This window comes from Gallus gallus, chromosome Z, assembly GCF_016699485.2.
Source record: "Gallus gallus isolate bGalGal1 chromosome Z, bGalGal1.mat.broiler.GRCg7b, whole genome shotgun sequence".
Taxonomy (NCBI): domain Eukaryota; kingdom Metazoa; phylum Chordata; class Aves; order Galliformes; family Phasianidae; genus Gallus; species Gallus gallus.
In genome coordinates, this window is record NC_052572.1 from 51,471,380 (window position 1) to 51,493,655 (window position 22,276).

Genomic DNA, 22,276 nt, shown 5'->3' on the forward strand with positions numbered 1-22,276 from the left:
ATGTTCTTCAGAAAGATATCACCTAGAATGGATATGTCTCTCTGCATCACTCAGTACAAAACAGACATAGATGGATTTGTTGAAAAGAGAGAGGAAGGGAACGAGGGAGGACTTGGAATTGTTCGTGGTCCAACGTACTTCATTTACCCAATATGCCCCATGTCCAACTATATCTATGCAAGGGGTTCCCCCTCCCTTCCTTTCACAGCTCCTCAAAGTCAGGACACTCCAACTCATTTCATGTTGGAAGTGAACCAGACACACCTCTTCCTCAGGAAGATGAATCATTTTCAAGACAGAAAACATATGTTGCAATGTGCAAGTACTTGTTATTTTGTCAAGTGCCAAAGAATATATAAATTTGCAATAAAAGGTGAATTAATATGCTTCCAGAACAGCGGTAACCTCCTCCTTTTGCTCAACAGGGAATGGAACGCACACTACCCAAAACTGAACTTAAGTTTGCTGTGAGAAAAGAAAAAGCATTAAACATTTGTGGCAGGTCTCATGCATTGGCATAAAGAGAGCTGAGCAGAGTTACTTTACAACAGACCACTGCCTTTGCACTCTGGTGTAGATTTGAGTACATTCCAGTGACAGCTACAAGACTGCCCAACTAGATAGCCTGAATCTAGTCAGGAAAGCCTCAACGCTTCCTTTTCTGGAAGATCTGTGTGGTTAAAGTTCTGGGCTATCAATTAGAGAAGAACAGAAGCCTTCACAACTTCATTACTTCAAGTTTTGTTCTTCCACGATTTGAGAAAGAAAACAAAACTGACTCTAATCCAGTGCATTTGAATTTCATTTAAAATTCAATGCATTAGAACAATTTTGTCTGGAGATTTTAGTTACGCTATCTAGCCATGCAAACGGACAGCACAATACCAGCCTTTCTGGCGAGGTTTCGCGCCGAAGCTGTGAACTGGCTCGGCTGGCTGAGGGGCAGCCCTGCCAGGGAGCAGCTGCTGCCCGCCATTGTCCTCCGCGGGCCAGCGGCGTTCTGACGTCACAGAGACAGGAGCGGCGGCGGGGCCACTCTGCGTGTATAAAACCTGCCGCTAGGGGGCGGAGCGACCCGGGATCGGCGCGAACAGGACGGGCACGCAGGGTAGTCCGTGTGGGCGAGTCGTGTGGGGCGGGTGGGCAAGGAGGGCGGAATATCTCTGCCCACTCAGAAAAAGGGTTCGCCTATTGGCTGCCAGACAATAAATCTACCAGAGGTCTCCACTACGCAGAAAGTGGAGGGATAGAATGTAGCGTCCCAGCCCCAGTGCCCCCCTTAACGTGTTTCTGTTCAAGTCTCTGGCTGCAGCAAGTGCCTGTTGCCTGTAGGCGAAGGGAGGTGGAGGTTCATTATACTTGTGTGAGGTGTGGTGGTAGAACTCAAGGGGGAGGTGGAGAAATCAGAGTACGAGCAGGAGATAAATGGGTGGAGTAACACTGACAAACTTGCCAGAAAGATGCTGTGGTGATACCCTGTAAACAGTGGTGGATCCCTGCCCTGCCACCACTGAGCAGAGAAAGGTGATTTAGGGGAGGAGGAGGAGTGGACACAGGTCCCAGCTCGGCATCCCAGACAAACTGCTTCCCGACCAATGTTGGTTCCCCAAGGTGCCCCTGCATAATAGGTTTGAGGTTCTGGAACATGAGGGAGATGTGAATAAGGATGCCCTGGAAGATCCACCCTTGAGGTTGTCTAGTGTGAGACACTAAGGTTATCTAGACTGGGAGGGCCTTAACCTAGATATGAAGGGGGAAGGGAATAAAAACAGGCCTGCTAGATATGAGTCTAGGGGAACAATGATGTACTTGGCAGTGAGGCAAGGGTGCATCTGCAGCTGAAGTGCGTCTACACCAATGATTGCAGCATGGGCAACAAACAGGAGGAGCTGGAAGCCATTGTGCAGCAGGCAAGCTATGACTTAGTTGCCATCATGGAAACATGGTGAAACCATTCCCAGGACTGGAGGGCTGTGGTGAGTGGCTATAAGCTCTTCCAAAAGGACAGGCAAGGAAGGAGATGTGGTGGTGTGGCTAGAGAGGGTTTTGATGTTGCTGAGCTTGCGGCTGCGAATGGTAGGGTTGAGTTTCTATGGGTAAGGATCAAGGGGAGGGCCAACAATGCTGGTGTCCTGGTAGGGGCCTGTTACAGAGGAGGGCAAATGAGAATGTCTGTCCTATACTGGATGTGGCGAGGAACGTGATCACTGAGGATAAGGAAAAGGCTGAGGTTCTCAATGACTTCTTTATGTTTGTCTTTAAAAGTCACATCAGTTATCCTTAGGATACTCTACCCCCTGACCTTGAAGTCTGAGATAGGGAACAGAATAAAGCTCCCCCTCAATTCAGGTGGAAACAGTTAGAGTCTTGCTGCACTATGTGGACTATCAGAAGTCCATGGGGCAGACAGGATCCACCTGAGGGTGCTGAGGGAGCTGGTGGAGATGATAGCCAAGCCACTTTCTGCCAGCTGTCGGCATTTCTGGTCAACCAGAGAGGTCCCAGGGGATTGGAGGCTTGCCAATGTGACTTCCATCTACAAGAATGGTCATATGGAAAATCTGGGGAATTATAGGCCTGTCAGCATAACCTCAGTGCCAAGAAAGGTTATGAAATAGATCATCTTGAGGGAGATCACCTGGCATGTGCTAGACAACTGGGAGATCAGGTCTAGACAGCACAGGTTCATCATCATATGATTGTATGACAGGCAGGTCTTGCTTGACCAGTGTGATCTCTATCTGTTGTTGAGTGATGACTGGTGGATGAGGGAAAGGCTGCTGACATAGTCTACCCAGACTTCAACAAAACCTTCAACACTGTCTCCCACACTATTCTCCTGGAGAAGCTGGCAACCTGTCGCTTGGACAGGTTTACTCTTTGCTGGGTAAAGAACAGGTTGGATGGCTGGGCCAAGAGAGTGGTGAGGAATCAAGTCACATTCAGCTGGTGACTGGTGACGAGTGGTGTTCTGCAAGGGTCGGTACTGGGACCTGTCCTGTTCAACATTTTATTGATGACCTGGATGAGGACATTGAGTGTACCTTCAGTAAGTTTGCAGATTATGCCATGTTGGGAGGAAGTGTTGATCTGCCTAAAGGTAGGAAGGCCCTTCAGAGGTATTGGGACAGGCTAAAAAGCTAGGCTGAGGCCAGTGGGATGAAGCTTAACAAGACCAAGAGCCAGGTCCTGCACTTAAGCCACAGTAAAACCAGGTAATGCTACAGGCTTTGGGCAGAGTGGCCGGAAGATCGTATAGAGGAAATTAGTCAACGCTCTGCTAAACAGGAGCAAGCAGTGTGCACAGGTGGCCAAGAAGGCCAATGACATCCTGGCTTGTATCAAAAGTAGCGTTGCCAGCAGGAGCAGTAGGGATCATCTCTCTGTATTCAGCCCTAGTGAGGCTGCATCTCAAGTACTGTGTTCAGTTTTGGGCCCCTCACTACAGGAAAGACACCGAGGCCCTGGGGCATGTCCAGAGAAGGGCAACGAAGCTGGTGAGGGGTCTGGAGCACAAGTCTTGGAAGGAGTGGCTGAGAGAGCTGGGATTGTTCAGTCTGGAGAAGAGGAGGCTCAAGGGAGACCTTATCCTTCTCTTTAACTTCCAAAAGGGAGGTTGTGGTGAGGTGGGGTCAGCCTCTTCTCCTATGTAACTAGCAATAGGACTAGAGGGAATGATCTCAAGTTGAGCCTTTGGAGCTTCAGACTGGACGCTAGGGATTACTTTTCAGAAGGAGTGGTCAGGCACTGGAATGGGCTGAGCAGGGAGTTGGTGGAGTCACCAACCCTGGACATGTTCAAGAAACGTTCAGATGTTGTACTGAGGGACATGGTTTAATGGGAAATATTGGTCGTAGGTGGACAGTTGGACTGGATGATCTTGGAGGTCTTTTCAACCTTGGTGATTCTATGATTGTATAATACCTATGCTGTTACAAATTGAGAGAAATATTTCAGTTTTTAGATAGTGAAAACAGATACGTCTTGTTGCAGACCCCCAAGGGTTCGAAACAGGAATCTAGTCCGTTCGCTCACCGAGCTGCGTGGGGTGTGATGACATGACCCAATATGAGTGCATCAGAACCTGTTTATTATCCGCTTCTTACACACATATATAGATCGTAGCAAATGCATGTCAGCTTGTAATTGGTTGGAGCATTGCGAAAAGCCCCCTGCCTAACAATACTATTGGTCATGCATGTTTTCATACCATTCCACTGTCTTAATCTCTTCCCAGGCTAGCTACCCCCTTATCTTAACTGAAGCCTCAGTTTTTCTTCCTGCTTTGACAGCTTCAAGGTCTCATAGCCTGGGTTGTGCACATAGCACCCGAGCTCACAGCCATTATAACGAGCTAGTACTTTTCCATTTGTATCTCCTGCCAATTGTTAGGCCTGTTCTGCTTGTACAACTGTTCAAGAGACCCATGGCCCTCTCGGCTGTGGAGCCATCCCTCAACAACGTCTGTATTAAGGGCAACGTGATTTTCACATTAAAATTCAAGATAAAGAGTAATACATTTTATAATAAACTTTGCCATGTGCATCACCTTACCATTCCTTTTCTTGAAACTTGCTGTAAACCAGATGAATTTAAGAGGTTTTCTGAAGGATAGTTAGAGTAGGGAAGGTCATCAACTAAAATCTTAATAATTCTCTGCTGTTAATATCCAGAGGACTATAAATGCTTTAGTTACATCAGTATTGCACACAGGAGCTCTGATATTTCTGTATTATGTCAGTAGAGACTGGGCATATTGGAAACAGAAGCATCGCAGCTGCTCAGGCAAATAAGTCTCACTATCATAGCCTCTCTGTGAAAATGAGCTAAAAACTCCTAATGCTGTCATGTCTCAGTGTACTACATGTGGTTATTCATATTTATTTAGAATGATATTTTCTACATATTTAGTTTCTAATATTGAGTGGTTCTAATTTTGCTACAAAATCCTAAGGCTTCAATTCCGCATAAGTCATTTAGAGAGTGCACTCAAGCTGAAAATATGGTAAATAACATTGTTTATTCAGGGAAGGGGTGATGGGGAAAAATAAGTTTTTATTTTAAAATTGAAAAATTCAGAAAAATAATTTAATGCAAAGTTATGCATGAGCCCTCAATCACTGAGAAAACAATTAAGGTTTTCTGACAACCCCCTTCCATTTCACATAGGGAAAGATTCTGTTTAAGTAGATACATCAACCTTTTCATTTGCCATATGAAAATTTTAGCAGAGAAATCTGCAAATACGCATGTTGTATTCAGGTAACATGCAGCCAATTAATTCGAAGTGTTGCTTCAACAGGAAAAGGACCTGTCTTTAAATACTGTTTTCTGAAAACTGGATCTACATGACATCAAACTACTGGTTGGATCAAGTAGAGAAGCAGCAGATAAACTCCTTTCACTCTTTAAATTCCAGCGCTGCCATGTGCTCAATATACCACACATGGAAAAGTTCTGACATTATGTATCACTGAGCATGCGTTACCACTTCAATAAAAGACTTTCACTGCAATACCATGGGGGTAGACTGAAAGCCTTTTATATGGTGTTACCAGCCACCATGCAGACAGTATTATGCCGATGTCCAGACATCCAACTCCCCTTTAATCCCCCCTTCTAAAAAAAAAAAAAAAAAAAAAAAAAAAAAAAAAGCAACAAAATAACATTTAGGGCAGATTTCCAGCTGCTTTGTTAAGTCCAAGATAGGTGCAACACATGCCTTTTAGAATAATTGCATGTCAGTGCCGAACAGATTCAACTCTTAAAATTAGATATGGTCAGGACAGCATTGAGGAATTATGCACCACAAAACACATAGCATCTGTAATACCAGAAAACACAATTGTCTCAATTTACTACAAGCTTTATGACTTTTCTATAGCCACTCATGCTAGAAAATAGAGCCTCATAATTTTGATGGCACGAATCCCAGAAGCTCACATACGTTTTTATTATTTTCTTAAACCTAGGAAATTTGCTCAGAAATGTAAATAACCTGTTCTTTTTATTATTATTTTTTTTTTTTCCCTCCAGGAAAATCTCCAGATTTTCTTGGAGCAGACAAGAGCTTGCAAACTAAGTACTCATTTCCAGTGTCCCTGCTGTACATAAACAGTTCAACTATGTATGCTTGGCAAACATAACAGCTCTTTAGGATACATTCAGCTCAGAGCTTGAAAAGGTTGTGCAGAATTAAAACAAGTCTGGGAAGTCAGGAAGTTGGTCTCTACTGCTAAGGTTAACATGCAACACTGCCAGAAAATCTGCAGTTACACTGACTGTTTAATGATGATGATCCCGTTCTCATATGGGAACAACATGCTTTACCCTCTATCATGTAACTTGTTGCTCTCTCACTTGCAGACAATGATACAGCCATTCTTCGCAATATTTTTCTCTAGATTCCCTAGCTAAATCTCTTAAAAAAATCAGTCCTGTGTTCTCATTTCAGTTTTGTCTTTAACTATGGATGGACAAAAAAATGTGTACAAGAGGGGAGGAAATAACTTAAAATATATTTCCCAGCAGAGCGTGGCAGATGAGCAAACAGCAGATGAACATTAGCTTGGAAAACTGATTACTTCAAACCCAATCTAAGGTTTTACTATGGCAAAATAAACAGGGTTCAATACAAATCAGCTAGCAGAGAATTTTAAAGATATATATATATATATATATATACACACACACACACACACGTTTACAGCAGACAGTCTGCATCATTATAAAAGTAGTCTTGAAGGTATTCCTACTCTTCTCAAAGAAGGGACAGAATACTCAGGAAAAGTAGTCTGTTTGCAAGTTTATACCTTGAGATTAGATATATAAAAAAATCAGTGGTACAATTACACCAATCTAATTTTAACCACCTGGAATTTCTACATTTCGCCCATAATGTTTAAGAGAACTGCAGGATGTGATACTTTTTTTTTTTTTTTAATGAGGTCTTCTGTATTTTAAAACATGTTCCATTAAATTTTAGGACACTGGCTAAGGAAACAAACTACATTCACGTGAACGTTACTGCATATTTCACAGTAACTGCTGCTTTTGATGTCGCCTTTACACTTCAGAGTTATGGCTCAAGTTTAGTATTTTCCCCAGATTTAAACAGAGTACGAAAGTAAAGAACTTTACCTAAAGCCTTGATCTCTGCTTCATCACAGGTCTGAATGCTGACACCACTAAGTCAGTGGAGCAAGAGTTGTTTCACACCAGTTAAAGATGGCCCTCACAAAGAAAGTGACTTAACAGCAAAAGGTGTGGCATTACTGTGTTTAGTAAGACCATATTAGCAATATCCTTAACAACTATATAGCGTTGAAATAAGACAGTAACTGCTAGAAACATTGTAAACGGGTTTATTTTTTCACTTAAACTTACACACAACATGTTTATTAGTTTAAAAAAAAAATCTCAACATGAAAGGCAGTAGTTTGGCTTTTTGTTTGCAAAGGGTAAAGCATCTCCTCACTTAAAACGGAGTTATAACAATTCTGAGTAATCCACAGTGGTTACGCTTACTTGTCATTTAATATCAGCGAAAAACCTGTTAACATTCCAGATTGTTGTAGAAAAACTGTATACCACACTTAGGCATACAAGATTTAGAACACACAAAAAATACCCTGTTTTAAAAGTACTCTCCATTCCAAATAGGTTTGCATTTTAGTCCACCCTCTCTCTTTAGGCTTCACATTTACAATTCTCTATATACAGAAAGGTACAAGAAATTGATACAGTATTTATTGTAACAAACTAAGGATGCCACAGTATGCTAGTTTAAATTAGCCTCTCCCCAGCTTGCACACCTTCTTGCTTCTTATTCCTCCTGTGAAGCAGTCTTCTCTGGTTCCAGAATTAAGTTCTTCCATTGCAAGGCACGTACTTATCTACAACAGAAGAAACAGATGCATTAATGTGAAATCCTGTTTCAAGGGTAACATTGGTCTACATTTTTAAAGACCAAACATTAAGACAAAAAAGGTGCAACTCTTTGTTACTAAATTTGTCCATAAAAACAGGTAGTTACCACATTATTGTGAAGTAAAATGCCATAAAACACTGTTCACTTAAACCTCCACAATACAAAGGTAGCACATTTACACACGTTCCACCTTTCCATGTTAGAGTTATTAGACCTTTTTTTTTTAGTTTTGTTTTATATATTATATACATATATATAAAATATATAAAAATATATATAACAAAACTAAAAAACTTATGTTATAAACACATATGTAAGATGCACAGTCTGTAAGACTACATGCCACATAAGACAGTGAAATTTTGGTAACTCTCAGTAACATACTGTAACTGGAATGCTATCATAAATAATAGAGTAATTGTGACATGCAGTGCAGCAAGTACTGCATACATGAAGTGATTTAATGAGGACTACAAACTGTCAGTGTGACACAGCTTCAAAAAACAAGGATGTGCTTGCAAGATACTGTCCGTCCGCTGACATCTAGGCCACAATGCATGATGAGAAACCAAAGGTCAGAAGTTCAGATTTTGACATGCAATAGAAAGTTACTGAACAAAAGGGTTAAAACTCCACATTCAGGTAAGATGCCCTGAACAGAACAGGCACAGAGACAACATGTTATACAGAGCACAGATTGCAAACAGAGATTAAAATCAAAACCCATCCAGGACCTCTCTTGCTAGTTTCATAGTTGCTCCATGCCTGACTGCATATTTGCGTTACTCTAAAATAAAAAAAACAAGCTCCAAATCACTTCAAAGTACAAAGTAAAAATATCATTTGAAAATATCTGAGGTATTGCTATCATCAAATTGTTTCAGTTTTATCATCAAGCTGTTTCAGTTGCTTTTATTACTTACACATTTTGTACTCCTTAATTAGGGAACAATGATTATTAAGGTATGCATTGAACCTATGTGGCAAGGTTCTGGTAGAAGGGGAGGCCACAGGGTTGACCTCTGCTCACCTAGCCCAGCAGTACCTTGTGTCAGAGCAGTGCTGCTCCAGCTGGTCCAACAGGGACCTGCCGCTGCCAGAGCTGAGCCATGGGTGATGCTGGGTGTGCTCCAGAAGAGAGGATTTAAGAAAGGGAAAAGCACTGCACAACAGCAGCCAGGAGAGAGGGGTGCAAAATGGGAGAGAAGCGGCCATATATACAGGCCAGGGTCTGTAATGCAGGAGGTGCTCTAAGTACAGAGCAGAATTTCTCTGCAGCCCAGGAGAGGCCCATGGTGGAGCAGGCTGTACCCCTGCAGCTAATAGGCACCAAGCAGAGCAGACTTCCATGTGTAGCCATGGTGTAGCAGAAGAGATGAAGTGTTGTGCGTTGACCACACCTCCCACTTCCTGTTTCCCTGTGCTACTTGGGCAGAAGAATTACAAGAGAATTTATAACTTGTGAAATTTTGACAGCTTTTCTCTATACGGGAGAGAACACAGCAAGCTTTCAATATACATGTGTGGAGTATGTTCACTTCATTGACTAAAATCATTGACTTCATTGACTAAAATAACTTAAAATCTTTGTTTTCTCAAGCTTCCATTACGGAAACGATGTCTTTCATCACTTAAGAACTTGCTTTCTGGGCAATCCTGAAAAAAACAGTAATGTTTTCAAGGATCAATGGGCTGACGCCAGTTGTTCAATAACCAAGTGCCGGGTGCTGCACTTCAGTCACAGCTCCATACAATACTACAAACTTAGGGCAGTTTGTCTGGAAAGCTGCACAGCTGAAAATGATATGGGGGTGCCAGCTGAACATAAGCCAGCAGTGTGCCCAGGTGACTTGTATTAGGAATGGTGTAGCCAGAAGAAGCAGGGAGGTGACCATCACACTGTACTCAACTTTGGTGATGCCACACCTTCAGTGCTGTGTTCAGTTTTGGGCCCCTCACTACAAAAAAGAGGCTGAAGTGCTGGAGTGTGTCCAAAGAAGGGTGGCAAAGTTGGTAAATTGTATTCAAATTGTTTAGATCATATGTCATCCTAATGATTATATTAAATTATATTTAATATATAATTGATTATATTAAAAATGATCTGGATGAGGAAGCTACTTTCAAATACTTCCAAATTTCTTGGTTTGGCTAAAGTAAATGATAATTTGCAGTAGTCCTTCAATTTAGAAGGAAGCTGAGTATGTGGAAATTAGGACAGCTTTCTGTTTTTGTTTTTTTTTTTTTAAACTACAACACTACATCATAACATGATATTTTTCTTAGGTAACATCTAAAAGTAACTGACAATAGAGGTCTGTTGTTTTATAGCTGTAAAGCACCTTAATCTAAACCATACTTCTGGTTCTTACTATTCTTGTTTCTATCTGCTTATACATTCAATAAGTAACAAAAGTGAAATATACAAGAATGGAATAACTGAAGTGTGTAAAGCTGATAAATTAGTTGTTGACTTGCTCTGGAACTCATACGCCAAAGACAAAGTCAAAGACAAAGGTGTTCCGGAGTAGATCAAGAACTGAAGTACTAACCTTATCTTCTTGCCTACTTAATTCTTGCCCATTTAAAATTCAATTTATTTTGTCATTACTTCTCAAACTATACACGTATTAAACAAAACACTGAGCATTGTCAGTCAAGCTTCTTATCATCTGCACTCTTTCATTTCCATTTGTAGACATACATTCAGCTTCTACATACAAACCTTCGAGGATGATTGGCATCAAATAGTGTTGTATCATCATCATCATCATCTTGCTCTAGTGGTGTCAGCTCCAAGTTTTCTACGTTTGTATCCAAAACTCCGTATCTTCTTGTTTTTCTGTTAAGTCTTCTGAGCCTGAAATGTATTTTGAGATATTTAAGTTCTATAAATTTCAGCCTACTTGCAGTTTCAACAGTGTAAGAGAACTACCCCTTAAAACACTGCTACACTGAGACTGATCATGAATTTTAAAAAGTTACTGTAATTACAGTATACACCTTTAGTGAAGTTCAGTTGTCAGGCAGCTCCAAGCATGACGAATTTACAGGAAATGACTGAGGCCAATAAGAGTTTGTCACTTTTAGTTTTGTACAGAATTACTGAAGAGAATACAAAAAGGCACTTAATGGCCAACAAGAAAGTGAATGCAGAAAGCTATTCAGTGGCTAAGTGCAAGAGACAGATAAAAATACATGCCACTGTACGAAATACACTACTAGCAGACCCTACAGTAAGAAAAAAAAAATCTCTTGCTATGTATTTGCTGCACACTTTACAGAACAAGAGATCAAATCACAGAGAAACACAGGAAAACTGTAACAGATATACAGCACAATCCGTAGGTGTCATCATTTTTAGCTCAGCCTGTGGAAGACTTCATGAATAAAAAAAAAAGCGATACTGTTTCGTATTAAGTCAAATAAAGTGCAGTAAAACAGGTAACACAAAGTGCGAGAAACGCAAACAACTTATATATAGAAATGAGTAATAAACATCTTGAATAAATAGCACTGCTTTTATACAAATCAGTCTGTTCTGTGGCTTCACTGTGTAGGTCTGGCTCCCACATAAGCCCGCTTTTGGCTTTGCAGCTCTCTATGTATCAAGCATGCCTTGCATGACTCTTCGAGGGTGGGGGAACTCAGAAAGCAGATGTAAAGATACCTGTTACAAAATACTTACAGTGCTGCTTTCAGTTAGTCTAGTCTCACAAAGAGCAGCAATGTGAAAGCTGCAGGATTGAAAACAAAAAATGTAAAAGTCTGTATTCTAGACTCTTACAATTAAATCCAGAGACACAGCACTTCCTTTCAGCAACTCCAGAAGCAGAATTTACAAACTTAAGATAGGTACCTAGGAAAGGTGTTCACAGCTTTCAGAAACTTGTACTATGTACAGTTTTTATGCTAATTATCATCCCAGTGACCTAGATCTCCTTTGGTACAAAATCCATACCTTTCTTCAGGGTATGCCATAAAAGAAAAAAAAAAAAAAAAAGAGAGATAGATACTACAAGGGCTGCTCTGAAAGAATTGCCTCATATTTTCTTATGCTGGCCCACAATGTCAGAGGCAGATGTTGGTGGCATAGCAGTAGAACTGATATAGCAGCTGAACCTCTTCACCAATATTCCATTACATTTTGTTGCTATGTGACAGATGGCAGCAGAAGGGCACTCTGAGAAAATGAAGTTTGACACAGAAATGCAAATAAAGCAATGATGTGTCACTGAATTCCTCCATGCAAAAAAAAAAAAAAAAAAGTATCCATTGATATTCATTAAGCTTCCAGAACATTTCTGGAGACCAAACAGTGGATTATGCTCACTGTGAGCACAGTGAGGCAGCAGATGATGCATTTCAGCAGCAGCAACAGCAGCAAGGACATGAAAGACAAGCCACATTCTGGATACCATGAAGATTTTTATGAGAGCAGCGTGCAGGGTTTTGTTCATTGCTGGGAAAAATGCATAGTTAATGGTGGTGGCTATGCTGAAAAAGAGTGTTTTGTAGCTGCAAATTTGCTCTACCAAACAGTTTTATTGTGCTCTTTGTATCTGTTGTAATTCCATGGAAATAAATAGGAGGCATTATTTATGGAACAACCTAGGTACAAGAATAAATAATCAGTGTTATAATTTCCTCTACCTGATTTGAAACAGCAGCAGCCGTTGTGCCATACATGTGCTTTAGCATAATTTATTATTTAAAGGTAAGGCTAATCACAAAAACTCAAAAACTTCACCTTTCAGCTCAAAACAAAAACTTTTTAATCAGTTCTCAACACAGAAAGAAGTAAAATACTTATAATGTACGAAGCTGAGGAAAATTCTGAAACCTTATGATGAAGGTGTGATGAAAAATAGGGTAGCTTTAATGTGTCTTTTTTTTTCCACTGAAGTAAAAGGTACACAATTGATTTTGGTGTAAGCACTCACAGATATTCTAACAGACTAGACCGTGCAAATGGTACCACAAGTCTCTCACAAATTCAAAGGTTCACATGAATGCTACTGAGAAACAGAAAACTAAGTTACTGTGATATGAAAACTTAGTTTACATACAAATTAGTTAAACTAAAGCTAAAAGGATACTGGAGATACTTGTGCAATATACGCGGACAGACATAACTAGGATGCTAGAGCACAGTTGTGTTTACAAAAAACTTAGTTTTTCCAATCAGTGATCGAAACAAAATCTACCACAAAATTCTGATTGCATAAAGGCAGTAGCATTCTCAATAACTTAAAAAGGATTATTTTTATCACTGTAGTTACTTCTGACTCCTTGTGGTCTAATAAGATGAAGCTATGAAAACTAGGATTAAAGTTACACAAAAACCCATGTTATATTTATACATGTTCAGTGTCAATAACCTCACAAGAACAGCTGACAACAATGGAGGAATCTGCAATAGGATACAAACAAATATTAATACCAGAAGTGGTATAGATGATTGACTGTAAGAGAAGGGCTAAGTAAGAACTAAGAAATGTTGGTATTTAAAAGAAACAACAAACTGAAAATACATTAATAAAATGAGAGTTGTAGCAAAACAGGACAAGTCCAAAGCACATCTAAAGAAATAAGATTAAAGAAACAACGTGTACAATCAACAATTATATAGTAAGCAGAGTGGTGTGGTTAGGCTGGTGTTTTACAAGTTGTGTAACTAGAAGGATCAGCACAGTGGAAAGAGATAACCAAAAATACATGCTCAGTCGTGCTGTAAGCTCACAGTAAAAAACCTCTAAAGGGAGCAATATCCAGAAAGAGAACCTTCCCCAGTGACAGTCAGCCCTTAAATGGGATCTAGCAGAGGTGCAGCCAGGCTCCACCCTGATTCTGAGAAGTACAGGAGAAAGGAACTGTAGCCTTCCAACCACCTCAAGCCTACAGACAAGTTTTACGTATGAGCCAGCATACATCTTCTTAAAAGTGGAAATATCTTCTCATACCACGTACTACACAATACGGTGCAATCTACTCACATTCTCCATTAATGAATATTTCAGACTAAATTGATTTTTTCCTGAACCATGAACTATGCCAGTTACAAAAAGTATCCTCATAAAAATAAAGTTTTAGTTGAAGCTAATATCTTCTGTGAAGGTCACACATGAGATACAGATTTTATATCCATAAAATAAATTCAATAATCCTAATCCCAAAGTCTTAAAAATTAACTTCCTAGAAACTTATTTAAAATAAATATCTGATACATAATTCATACTGAACTGTTTCTTGGAAGTCTGATGTAGTATGACAAATTGTGCGGCATATTGTAACAGTTGTCTAAAAGAAAAAAGCCATTCCATCTCATCTGCTACATCTGTTTTCTCGCCGACTCACGAAGACTGAAGAACTAAGAGCTTGCTCTTCTTGGTACATAAATATGGGACATCACCACTGACTGCAACAGGCTTCCTGTAAGCAAACAGAACTATCCAGAAACAGGAAGGGGAGGGGGGGAGGGAGGGGGAAAGGATGTATGAACTGTAATATTGGTGTTTCTGTGCATTGCCAGGCATTTTGTGTCAAGTATCAAATCTAAGCGTGGAAGGCAAAAATAAAATTGTCAAAATGAATAAGGCATCACAATGTCTAAATTTCCTTATTTCTAGTTCTGATGGATACGTTCTATGGTCTTGTTATTATATACATTGTTCTTTGAAAAATCTTCTGTTATAAAAGGAATTTGATATCTAAATGTATGAACATGCACAAGAGACATGAAGTTTTATTGTAAATGACACAACTAGCTATCACAGCAAACAAAGCCTGGAAGAAATCTCCAGAAAAGACTTGTGCTGCACTGTAACAAAAGCTTTCCTCAACCATACAATTGAAGGAAAACAACAACAAAAGAAACAATAACAAAACCAGAAAACAAAACAAAACAAAACCAGACGGTTTCTTCCTGTGAGGGATAAACACAGGGACGTGTTGGTCACAAATCTTCTTCATGGCACATACTCAAAGCAACCCATCAAGAGCAGAGCAGCCTGCTGGAGGTTGCAGGATGCCAGAACACGGAATCTCCAGAGGTGCCTCAGACAGCCTGCTATTGCACACTCCGTTGTCACAATTGCTGAAATACCTCCCAAACTCATCTTCTCAGCATACCACAAGAAGGAAAGACACAAAGAGCCCAACTTTTATAGAAGTGCAGTTGAAAGAAGAAGTCCCATACACAAAGCTAGAAATCAAATCAAGATATGTATTTTTTTTTCTGATAGAGAAATTGCATCATCAGCTTTATCAGTAAAAGACAGTCTGTGAGAGCTTGCTGTAGTTTACATTTATTATATGTGGAGAAAAAATCGTGTTATAGCCACAGTAACAAAGCTGTATCAGCTCTCACATGGTTTTCTTCAAAATGGATTTTCTGGGCATCAGCTTCAAACAAAGCCAAATGGCTCTGAAAACCAAGAACTCATATCTTTATCAGAATGTACACAATTGATAAAGAGATTGCAAGAGATTGCTACATCATGTAATCAAGCAAGGCTTGACTAACTGCATCCCAACAAACAGTATCTAGATTTTCCAAGTAGTCTTTATCAGAGCTCGAAAAATGTTATTTCTAATTTTTAAATTATAGATTGTTTCTATGAATAAAGGAAGCTGAAGTGTGCGACTACATCTAAATTTTGTAAAAGCTTCTGAAACCTTTACGTTTGTTAATAATATGCAAGGTTTCATCCTAAAAAAAAAAATTGTTCAAAAAAAACTGGAAGGCTTGTATCTAAACCTTAAATTTCTAACACAAGTACTGTCACAAACTTCAGCCACAAATCCAATCTACAAAACACATGCTTTGTCTATGCTGATGTACGTGAGCAGGAACATAACAGGACAAACACCAGGCAGCTTGATCAAAGCACAGTACCCATTTGCTGAGACAACATCCATTCAGAAGGGTTGCAAGTTTCTGGTACAGTAACAAAGTATAATAGCTGAAGATTTCATTATTTTGGAAAGAGCTTTCATTGTTATTCAGTACCTATATGCAGGTTACCTTAAACAATACCTAAATTTCTGGCAATTAATGGTTTATGAGTGTAACAAAACTATTCCAGCAGCAGAAAGATAAAAACAACTATTTTAAAGAAATAAATTAAAAATTGTTGAGAGTACAATATAACTTGTATGCATTTTCTCTCAGATTGTCATTAGCAAACAAGCATTTTCCTCACATGGATGTAAGGTTGCAACTGCAAGTCATGATGTCCAAGTTAATTTGATTGTCTTCCACAGGTATACACTGAATTCTTCAAACAAGCATTTCCAACAATTAACATTTCAAAAGCACTGCACTAAAGAAATGTGTAAAAAAACCCAAATTTACTGGTCCTAGATGGTAAATGTTTTTGTGCACCAAGAAACAAAATCAAATCACTTACACATAGACTTAAACTAAACAAAAGAGCATGTTGAAAACACAGGCTTTTAAAGTCTAATCCTGTAAACTGGTAATGTCTAGAGCATAAGGTACTGACCTTTTCTCTCTGGCAACAGTGGCAGGACACGAGGGAAAGGCATGGAGCTGCGTCAGGGAAGGGTCAGGCTGGGGATCAGAAAAAGGCTCTTCACCAAAGGGCAGTCAAGCCCTGGGTGCCAGGTTGACCTCAACTAGCCTCTGGGTTTCTACTCTCACACTCCTGTTCCTCAGCAGGACAGAAGGAAGAAATTACATGAAATAGTTCATAGGTTGAAATAAGAACAGAGGAACTCACCAACTACTGTCACTAGACTAAACTCAGGGAAGACTAATTTTATTACCAGTCCGTAACAGGGCAGTAAGAACTGCAAGTAGAAACATCTTCCTCACCCTTCCCCTTCAATTCCATGTTCAGTATCACACCCGCTCTTCCATCTTTTCCCTGATCTGGAACATCACAACAGGATGGGGAACAGGCACTGTGATCAGTCAGTTCATAGTGCTTTATCTGCACTCTTCCTTGCTAGAAAACCATGGTGTAGTAGCCATAATTGAAACCTGGTGGGATGATTCTCATGACTGGAGCTTGACTATCAACAGCTACAAGCTGCTCAGAAGGGAGAGGTGAGGAAGGTGAGGAGGAGCTGTTGCCTCCTACATCAAGGAATGAATAGAGTGTTAAGAGTTCTCCCAGAAGAATGGCCACGAGCAAGTTGAAAGTTGACCGGTGACAGTCAGAGACCAAAGCAACAAAGAGAGCCTTGTGAATGGTGTTTATTAAAGGCCACTTGATCAAGTGGAGCCTGTTGACGAAGCCTTCTTCCTCCAGCTACAGGACTTGCAGGCTCTCAGTCTGCTGAGGTACTTCAACCATGCTGACATCTCCTGGAAAAGTAGCACGGTGAGCTGCAAGTAATCCAGGAGGCTCCTGGAATGTACAAAGGATAACTTCCTGAGCCAGCTAATAGACATCACACCCAGCGTGGTGGTCAGTGGCTCAATGTTTAGATGGAGATCAGTGATGAGTGGTGTTCCTCAGAGGTCAGTACTAGCACAAACGCTCTTTAATATCTTCACCAGTGACATCAACAGTGGGATCGAGTGCATCCTCAGCAAGTTTGTAGATAACACCAGGTGGCTGACATATCTGAGAGACAGAATGCCACCAGAACAGGTCTAGAAAGGTTGAAGCAGTTGGGTCCAGGAATACCTCATGAAATTCAACCCATCCAAGAGCAAGGCCTTGTACCTGGGTTGTGGCAACCCCCACTATCAGTACAAGCTGGGAACTAAAAGCACTGAGAGCAGCCCTTCCAAAAAGGACGTGGGGGTACTAGTAGATGGCAAGCTGGACATGAGCCAGCAATGTGCCCTCAAAGCCCAGAAAGCCAACCATATCCTGGGGTGCATCAAAAGAACCACGGTCAGCAGGGTGATAGAGGTATCCTGCCCCTCTACTCTGCTCTGGTGAGACCACATCTGGAGTAGTGTGTCCAAATGAGTCCTCAGTACAGGAGAGACATGGATCTGTTTTGAGCATGTCCACAGGAGGACCACAAAAATGATTCAAGGGATGGAACGTTTCCCCTGTGAGGATAGGCTGTGAGGGCCAGGTACTGTTTAGCTTGGTCAAGAGAAAGCTCCAGGGAGACCTGATAGCAGCCCTTCAGTACATAAAGGGGGGCTACAACAAAGAAGCAGACAGACTCCTTAGCAGGCTCATAGGACAAAGGGAGACGGTTTCAAGCTAAAATGGGAGATTTAGATTTGATATAAAGAAAAAGATTTACATGATAAAGTTAGTGAAGTACTGGCACTGGTTGCCTAGAGAGGTGGTGGATGCCGTGTCCCTTGAGACATTCAAGGTCAGACTAGGCAAGGCTCTGAGCAACCTGATCTAGCTGTAGATGTCCCTGATCATTGCTGGGGAGTTGGACTAGATGGCCTTTAAAGGTCTCTTTCATTCAAACCATTCCATGATTCCTCCTCATACCTGTTCTAGCGTGGGGTCAATCTCACAGGATGGTGACTGCTCCAACAGTTAGAAACCACATGGCTCATCCTTCAGGAGCAGAATGCTCCAGTATGGAGTTCCACAGCAGACACCTGCCCAAGACATCCTGCCCCTCTATAGGCTCCTCTTCACAGGCTGTGCTTCTGGCCCAGGGTCTGCTCCCATAGGGGCCCTCCAGGGACTCCAGTCTCTTTCAGGCCTCATCCACCTGCTGCACCATGTACAGGGAGGTCTGCTCCCCATGGTGCCCATGGGCTGCAGGGGGACAACTTGTTTCATCATGGGCATCTCCTGGGCTCCAGGGAACTTCTGCTCCACACCAGGAGCATCTCCTGCCCTCCTCCCACACTGACCTTGGTGCCTGCAGGGCTGCTTCTCTCCCATTTCTCATTCCTATCTCCTAGCTCCTGTTGTACGGCAGCATTTCCCTTTCTTAGATCTCTTCTTCCAGAATGCAGCCAGCAGCACTCATGGCTCAGCTCTGGCCATAAGTGGGCCCCTTTTGGAGCAGTTGGAGCTGCTCTACTCTGACATGCGGCACTGCTGGGCTCTGCTCACAGAGGCCACCTCTGTGCCCTCCCTAGATACCAAAACCTGGCCACTTATAGCCAGACATGACCGTCTCCACTTTCACTTTTTCCACGGAAGGGTATCAGAAAAAATAAAACCACAAGATTTTGCTGGCTGACTCAAAGCACATCTTAACTCAGAACATGACTCTGTCACCAACACAATCAAATCTGAAGTAAAAGCTTTAAATCTGTAGTACTTCCACAGCCATATCACTCTAAATTTCAACAGAGCTGAGTACTTATGTTGGACAAGGTTTGAATTTAAACCCACTTACTTTTGTCATAAAAGTGACATTCCTTACACATAGGGTATGTTTTAGCATGACATATTTCGCTTACTAAAAATCAGTCAGAAGTAATTATTTCTCCTTTGCTCTCAAAAAGGAAAACCTTACACAGTACTTCACACATCAAGATGCGACTCTTGGTTAAGCATCAGTCGTTTGGTTCTTTTATTTTATTATGTATGTTATGCATATACATAACAACACATAACCTAGATTTATAACTGTTTTCCCTCCGAAGAGGAAATATTCACAAATATTCATTTGTCTTGCAGAATCAGTGAAATAACTAAGCTCGGTGCCTTTTCTTCTGATTCACAAACATTTACATAACCAAGACAAAGCTGATTTTCTCTATAGAATCACAGAGGGAATGAAAGCCTCTGCATTAATAGTTCAGGATCTTACAGAAATTGCTGCAGAATTCCAGAACAAAAACACAAGGCTTAACTTTCATGGCTACATTAGCGTCTAGAAGACAATGCTTCAGTTTCAAATGTAGAACAGTAACCTTCCTAACTGCCCTGGTTTCAGCTGGAACAGTTATTTTCTTCACAGTGCCTACTGTGATGCTTTGTTTTGGCTTCAGGAGAAAATCAGTGTTGATAACACACCAGTGTTTTTGTTGCTGCAGTGCTGCACAGATCCAAGGACATTCAGGTTCCTGTGCCAGCAGGACTACAACACTATTCCAAGCACAACTCCCCAACTATCCAGAAGATAATGACAGGAGATGAGATGTTCTTTCTGCAGCTCATGTAATAACAGGCTTTTATTTATTTTTTGTTCTTTCCACAGTACTACTCAGAAATCCAACACCAGTCCATTTTCACTAAGAATCTATACAGTTTCCTTTAGGATATGCAGCTATCAAGATATGCATGATGAAGACAGTAAGTCTGATGGCTACTGGAACGCATCCTACAGAAGTGAAGGAAAAGCAGGCTGTCCTGCTCTGCTTAGATGGGGATGTTTTTGTAAGGGCTCAGTACAGAACAAGTTTTTTCTACCTTTCTGGAATCAATCATAAAGGCACTGGACATGTAAACTGTACTAACTATTCTGAGAAAAAAAAAAACAACAGAGAAACATAGTTACAAAGCATATACTTTCTGTGTAATCACACATTCCAAGCTCGCCCAGGAGTTTACACGTGTTGTTCAGAGTTTAAGTATGCAAGGACAAAACCCAGAAACAAAGACTTCTTGTTATGGTGTTAATCATAGAAGAATATACAGTTATGCAAGCAGTTTCAATGAGAAACAGAGACAGCTTAAGTGGTAGTGCAAGATTTTAAGGATCTTTCTCTTAGGAACGCACAAGAAGCGTTCACTGAAAACGAGATGCACAAAACTCGGTAGCTGAACGGTGCCCGCTTGCACACGGGATGAAACCTCCGCAGAGAACCCCACAGGGACTAGCAGGTGTCAGTGGTGCTACTCAGGCCGGGACAGCACCACGAGGATCCGGCAAAGGCCGTTTACTGGCACACAGCCGTCGCAGTGCTGAGCCTCAACGAGTCCCTGCCCGCTCCTCCCGCCCACCGCCTCCCAGCTGCCGCCGCGCTCACCGCACAGTCCGGATCACGAAGTAGACGATGAGCGCGGCGCTGGCCAGCACCAGTACGGACAGGGCACGCTGGGTCATGGGCTGGCCCTGCTCAGGCGGCACCGACACCTCCGCCAGCCGCCCGCTGCTGCTCCGCGTCGCGCCGCCCGCCGTCTCCGTGGGCTGCGGGGAGACGAAGGGACTGCCGACGAGGGCCACCGCGGCCTCCCCGCAGCGCGCCGCCAGCACCAGCCACGCCAGCAGCCAAGGAGGCGGCGGCCACATAGTGCCCGCTCGGCCCTCCCGCGTACACCCCTCTCACGCGCCGCGGGCCGCGGCCTAAGGGCGGCCGGGCCCCGCCGCGCAGCTCCGGAACCGGAAGTGCCCGTTGCCAAGTGGCCGCCGCCGCTGCCGCCATAATAGTGCCGGAGGGGTGCGTGCCGTTCCCGGCGTGGTCACGTGACGCAGGCGGGGTGAGGGGCCGCTCGTACGGGCCCTCGTTAGTAGTGGTTCGTGAGCTCATTGCGTGTGCGGTTTTCTAAGGGATAGCCTTGGAAACCTTCCAGGTGTATTTCTGTTGTGATCAAATGTTGGATCAGGAAGCGAGTGTGACTGGGTTGTTTACAACCAGAGCCCTCAGAGTAATCAATAGCTTACAAACCTAGTGGAAATTCATGAGCGGGGGAGAGGGGACCCCATAACTGTGTTACAGCTTTGTGCAGAGTGAGTCTACCATGTTGATTATGATGCTTGTGCCAGTTGCATCAGACTTATTTTAATATCCAAGAAAACTTGGTATTAGTGATGGTTTTGTGGGAAAATAAATTCATGTTCTGACACACATACAGGGAGAATTTGGAATTGAAAAGGGTCTAACTAATTAAAATAGCATGTGTGCCTATTTACCATTAATTTTATGCCTTCCCTTCTTTATGTGAATGTTACTGGTTATTGTATAGGGTGTTACTGTTTGGGTGACCCCATAAAGGCTTCAATCAGGAAAGTTCTATTTAAATAATAAACCCAATATCTGTCATAATTCAAGTAATGAACCCAATATCTGTCATAATTCCTCACCCATGTGAGTCCCCTTGAGATGTGTTTCTTCCTAGCAAGGCTGAGCAAGTGCATTCCAGCCCATTGGGAACATCAGTTGTAGGTTCAGTCAACAGTGTTAAGGACATGTCAGTGCTGTGTGGGTGCTGTATGCTGTGCAGCACTGGGATACTTGCTCAAGGGAATATGGTGGTAAATTTCATGGCAAACTGCATATCATAATTTACGAGAAGAAACGGGAGATTATCCTGCTCAATATCTTCTTAATACTCTCTTTTTTTTCAATATATGTGTTTTCAAAGCTATTCTTTGAAAGTAGGGGAGCCCAGTGTTGTATGGCCAAGGAATTTTTTGTTGTTGTTGTTAAATTAGAAGATAATTAGAAGATGAAACAGTTGCACTTTTTTTTTTTTTTTTTTTTTT

At 41.7% G+C, this 22,276-nt stretch overlaps 1 protein-coding gene and 1 long non-coding RNA gene across 3 annotated transcripts; one reads left to right on the forward strand and one right to left on the reverse strand.

Annotated features, from left to right (window-relative positions):
• The first annotated feature begins 1,061 nt into the window (after positions 1 to 1,061).
• LOC121108271 lies at positions 1,062 to 10,764 on the forward strand. The gene is made up of 3 exons (XR_005842687.2): positions 1,062 to 1,108; positions 7,170 to 7,263; positions 10,629 to 10,764. It is a non-coding gene; the product is annotated as an uncharacterized LOC121108271 (long non-coding RNA).
• On the reverse strand, positions 7,349 to 21,155 carry FAM174A (family with sequence similarity 174 member A). 2 transcript variants are annotated; one of them, XM_424856.7, is made up of 4 exons: positions 20,820 to 21,155; positions 10,656 to 10,790; positions 8,665 to 8,717; positions 7,349 to 7,895 (listed from the first exon to the last, which is right to left on the reverse strand). In XM_424856.7, exons 1-4 carry the CDS (start codon positions 21,080 to 21,082, stop codon positions 7,864 to 7,866), a joined length of 483 nt encoding a protein of 160 aa, XP_424856.1. In that variant the 5' UTR covers positions 21,083 to 21,155; the 3' UTR covers positions 7,349 to 7,863. The 2 variants fall into 2 exon arrangements, with proteins under 2 accessions (XP_424856.1, XP_003643106.1); XM_003643058.6 differs by lacking the exon at positions 8,665 to 8,717.
• Between the last annotated feature and the right edge of the window lie 1,121 nt (positions 21,156 to 22,276).

Bases quoted from the DNA above. Each gene is read 5' to 3' on its own strand.
- FAM174A (XM_424856.7), bottom strand. From the start codon at position 21,082: ATGTGGCCGCCGCCTCCTTGGCTGCTGGCGTGGCTGGTGCTGGCGGCG. The intron at 8,718-10,655 runs GTTTGTATGTAG...TTTTTATTTTAG, and splicing joins GATGCCAATCATCCTCGAAG to AGTAACGCAAATATGCAGTC. The intron at 7,896-8,664 runs GTCCTGGATGGG...CTTCTGTTGTAG, and splicing joins CTATGAAACTAGCAAGAGAG to ATAAGTACGTGCCTTGCAAT.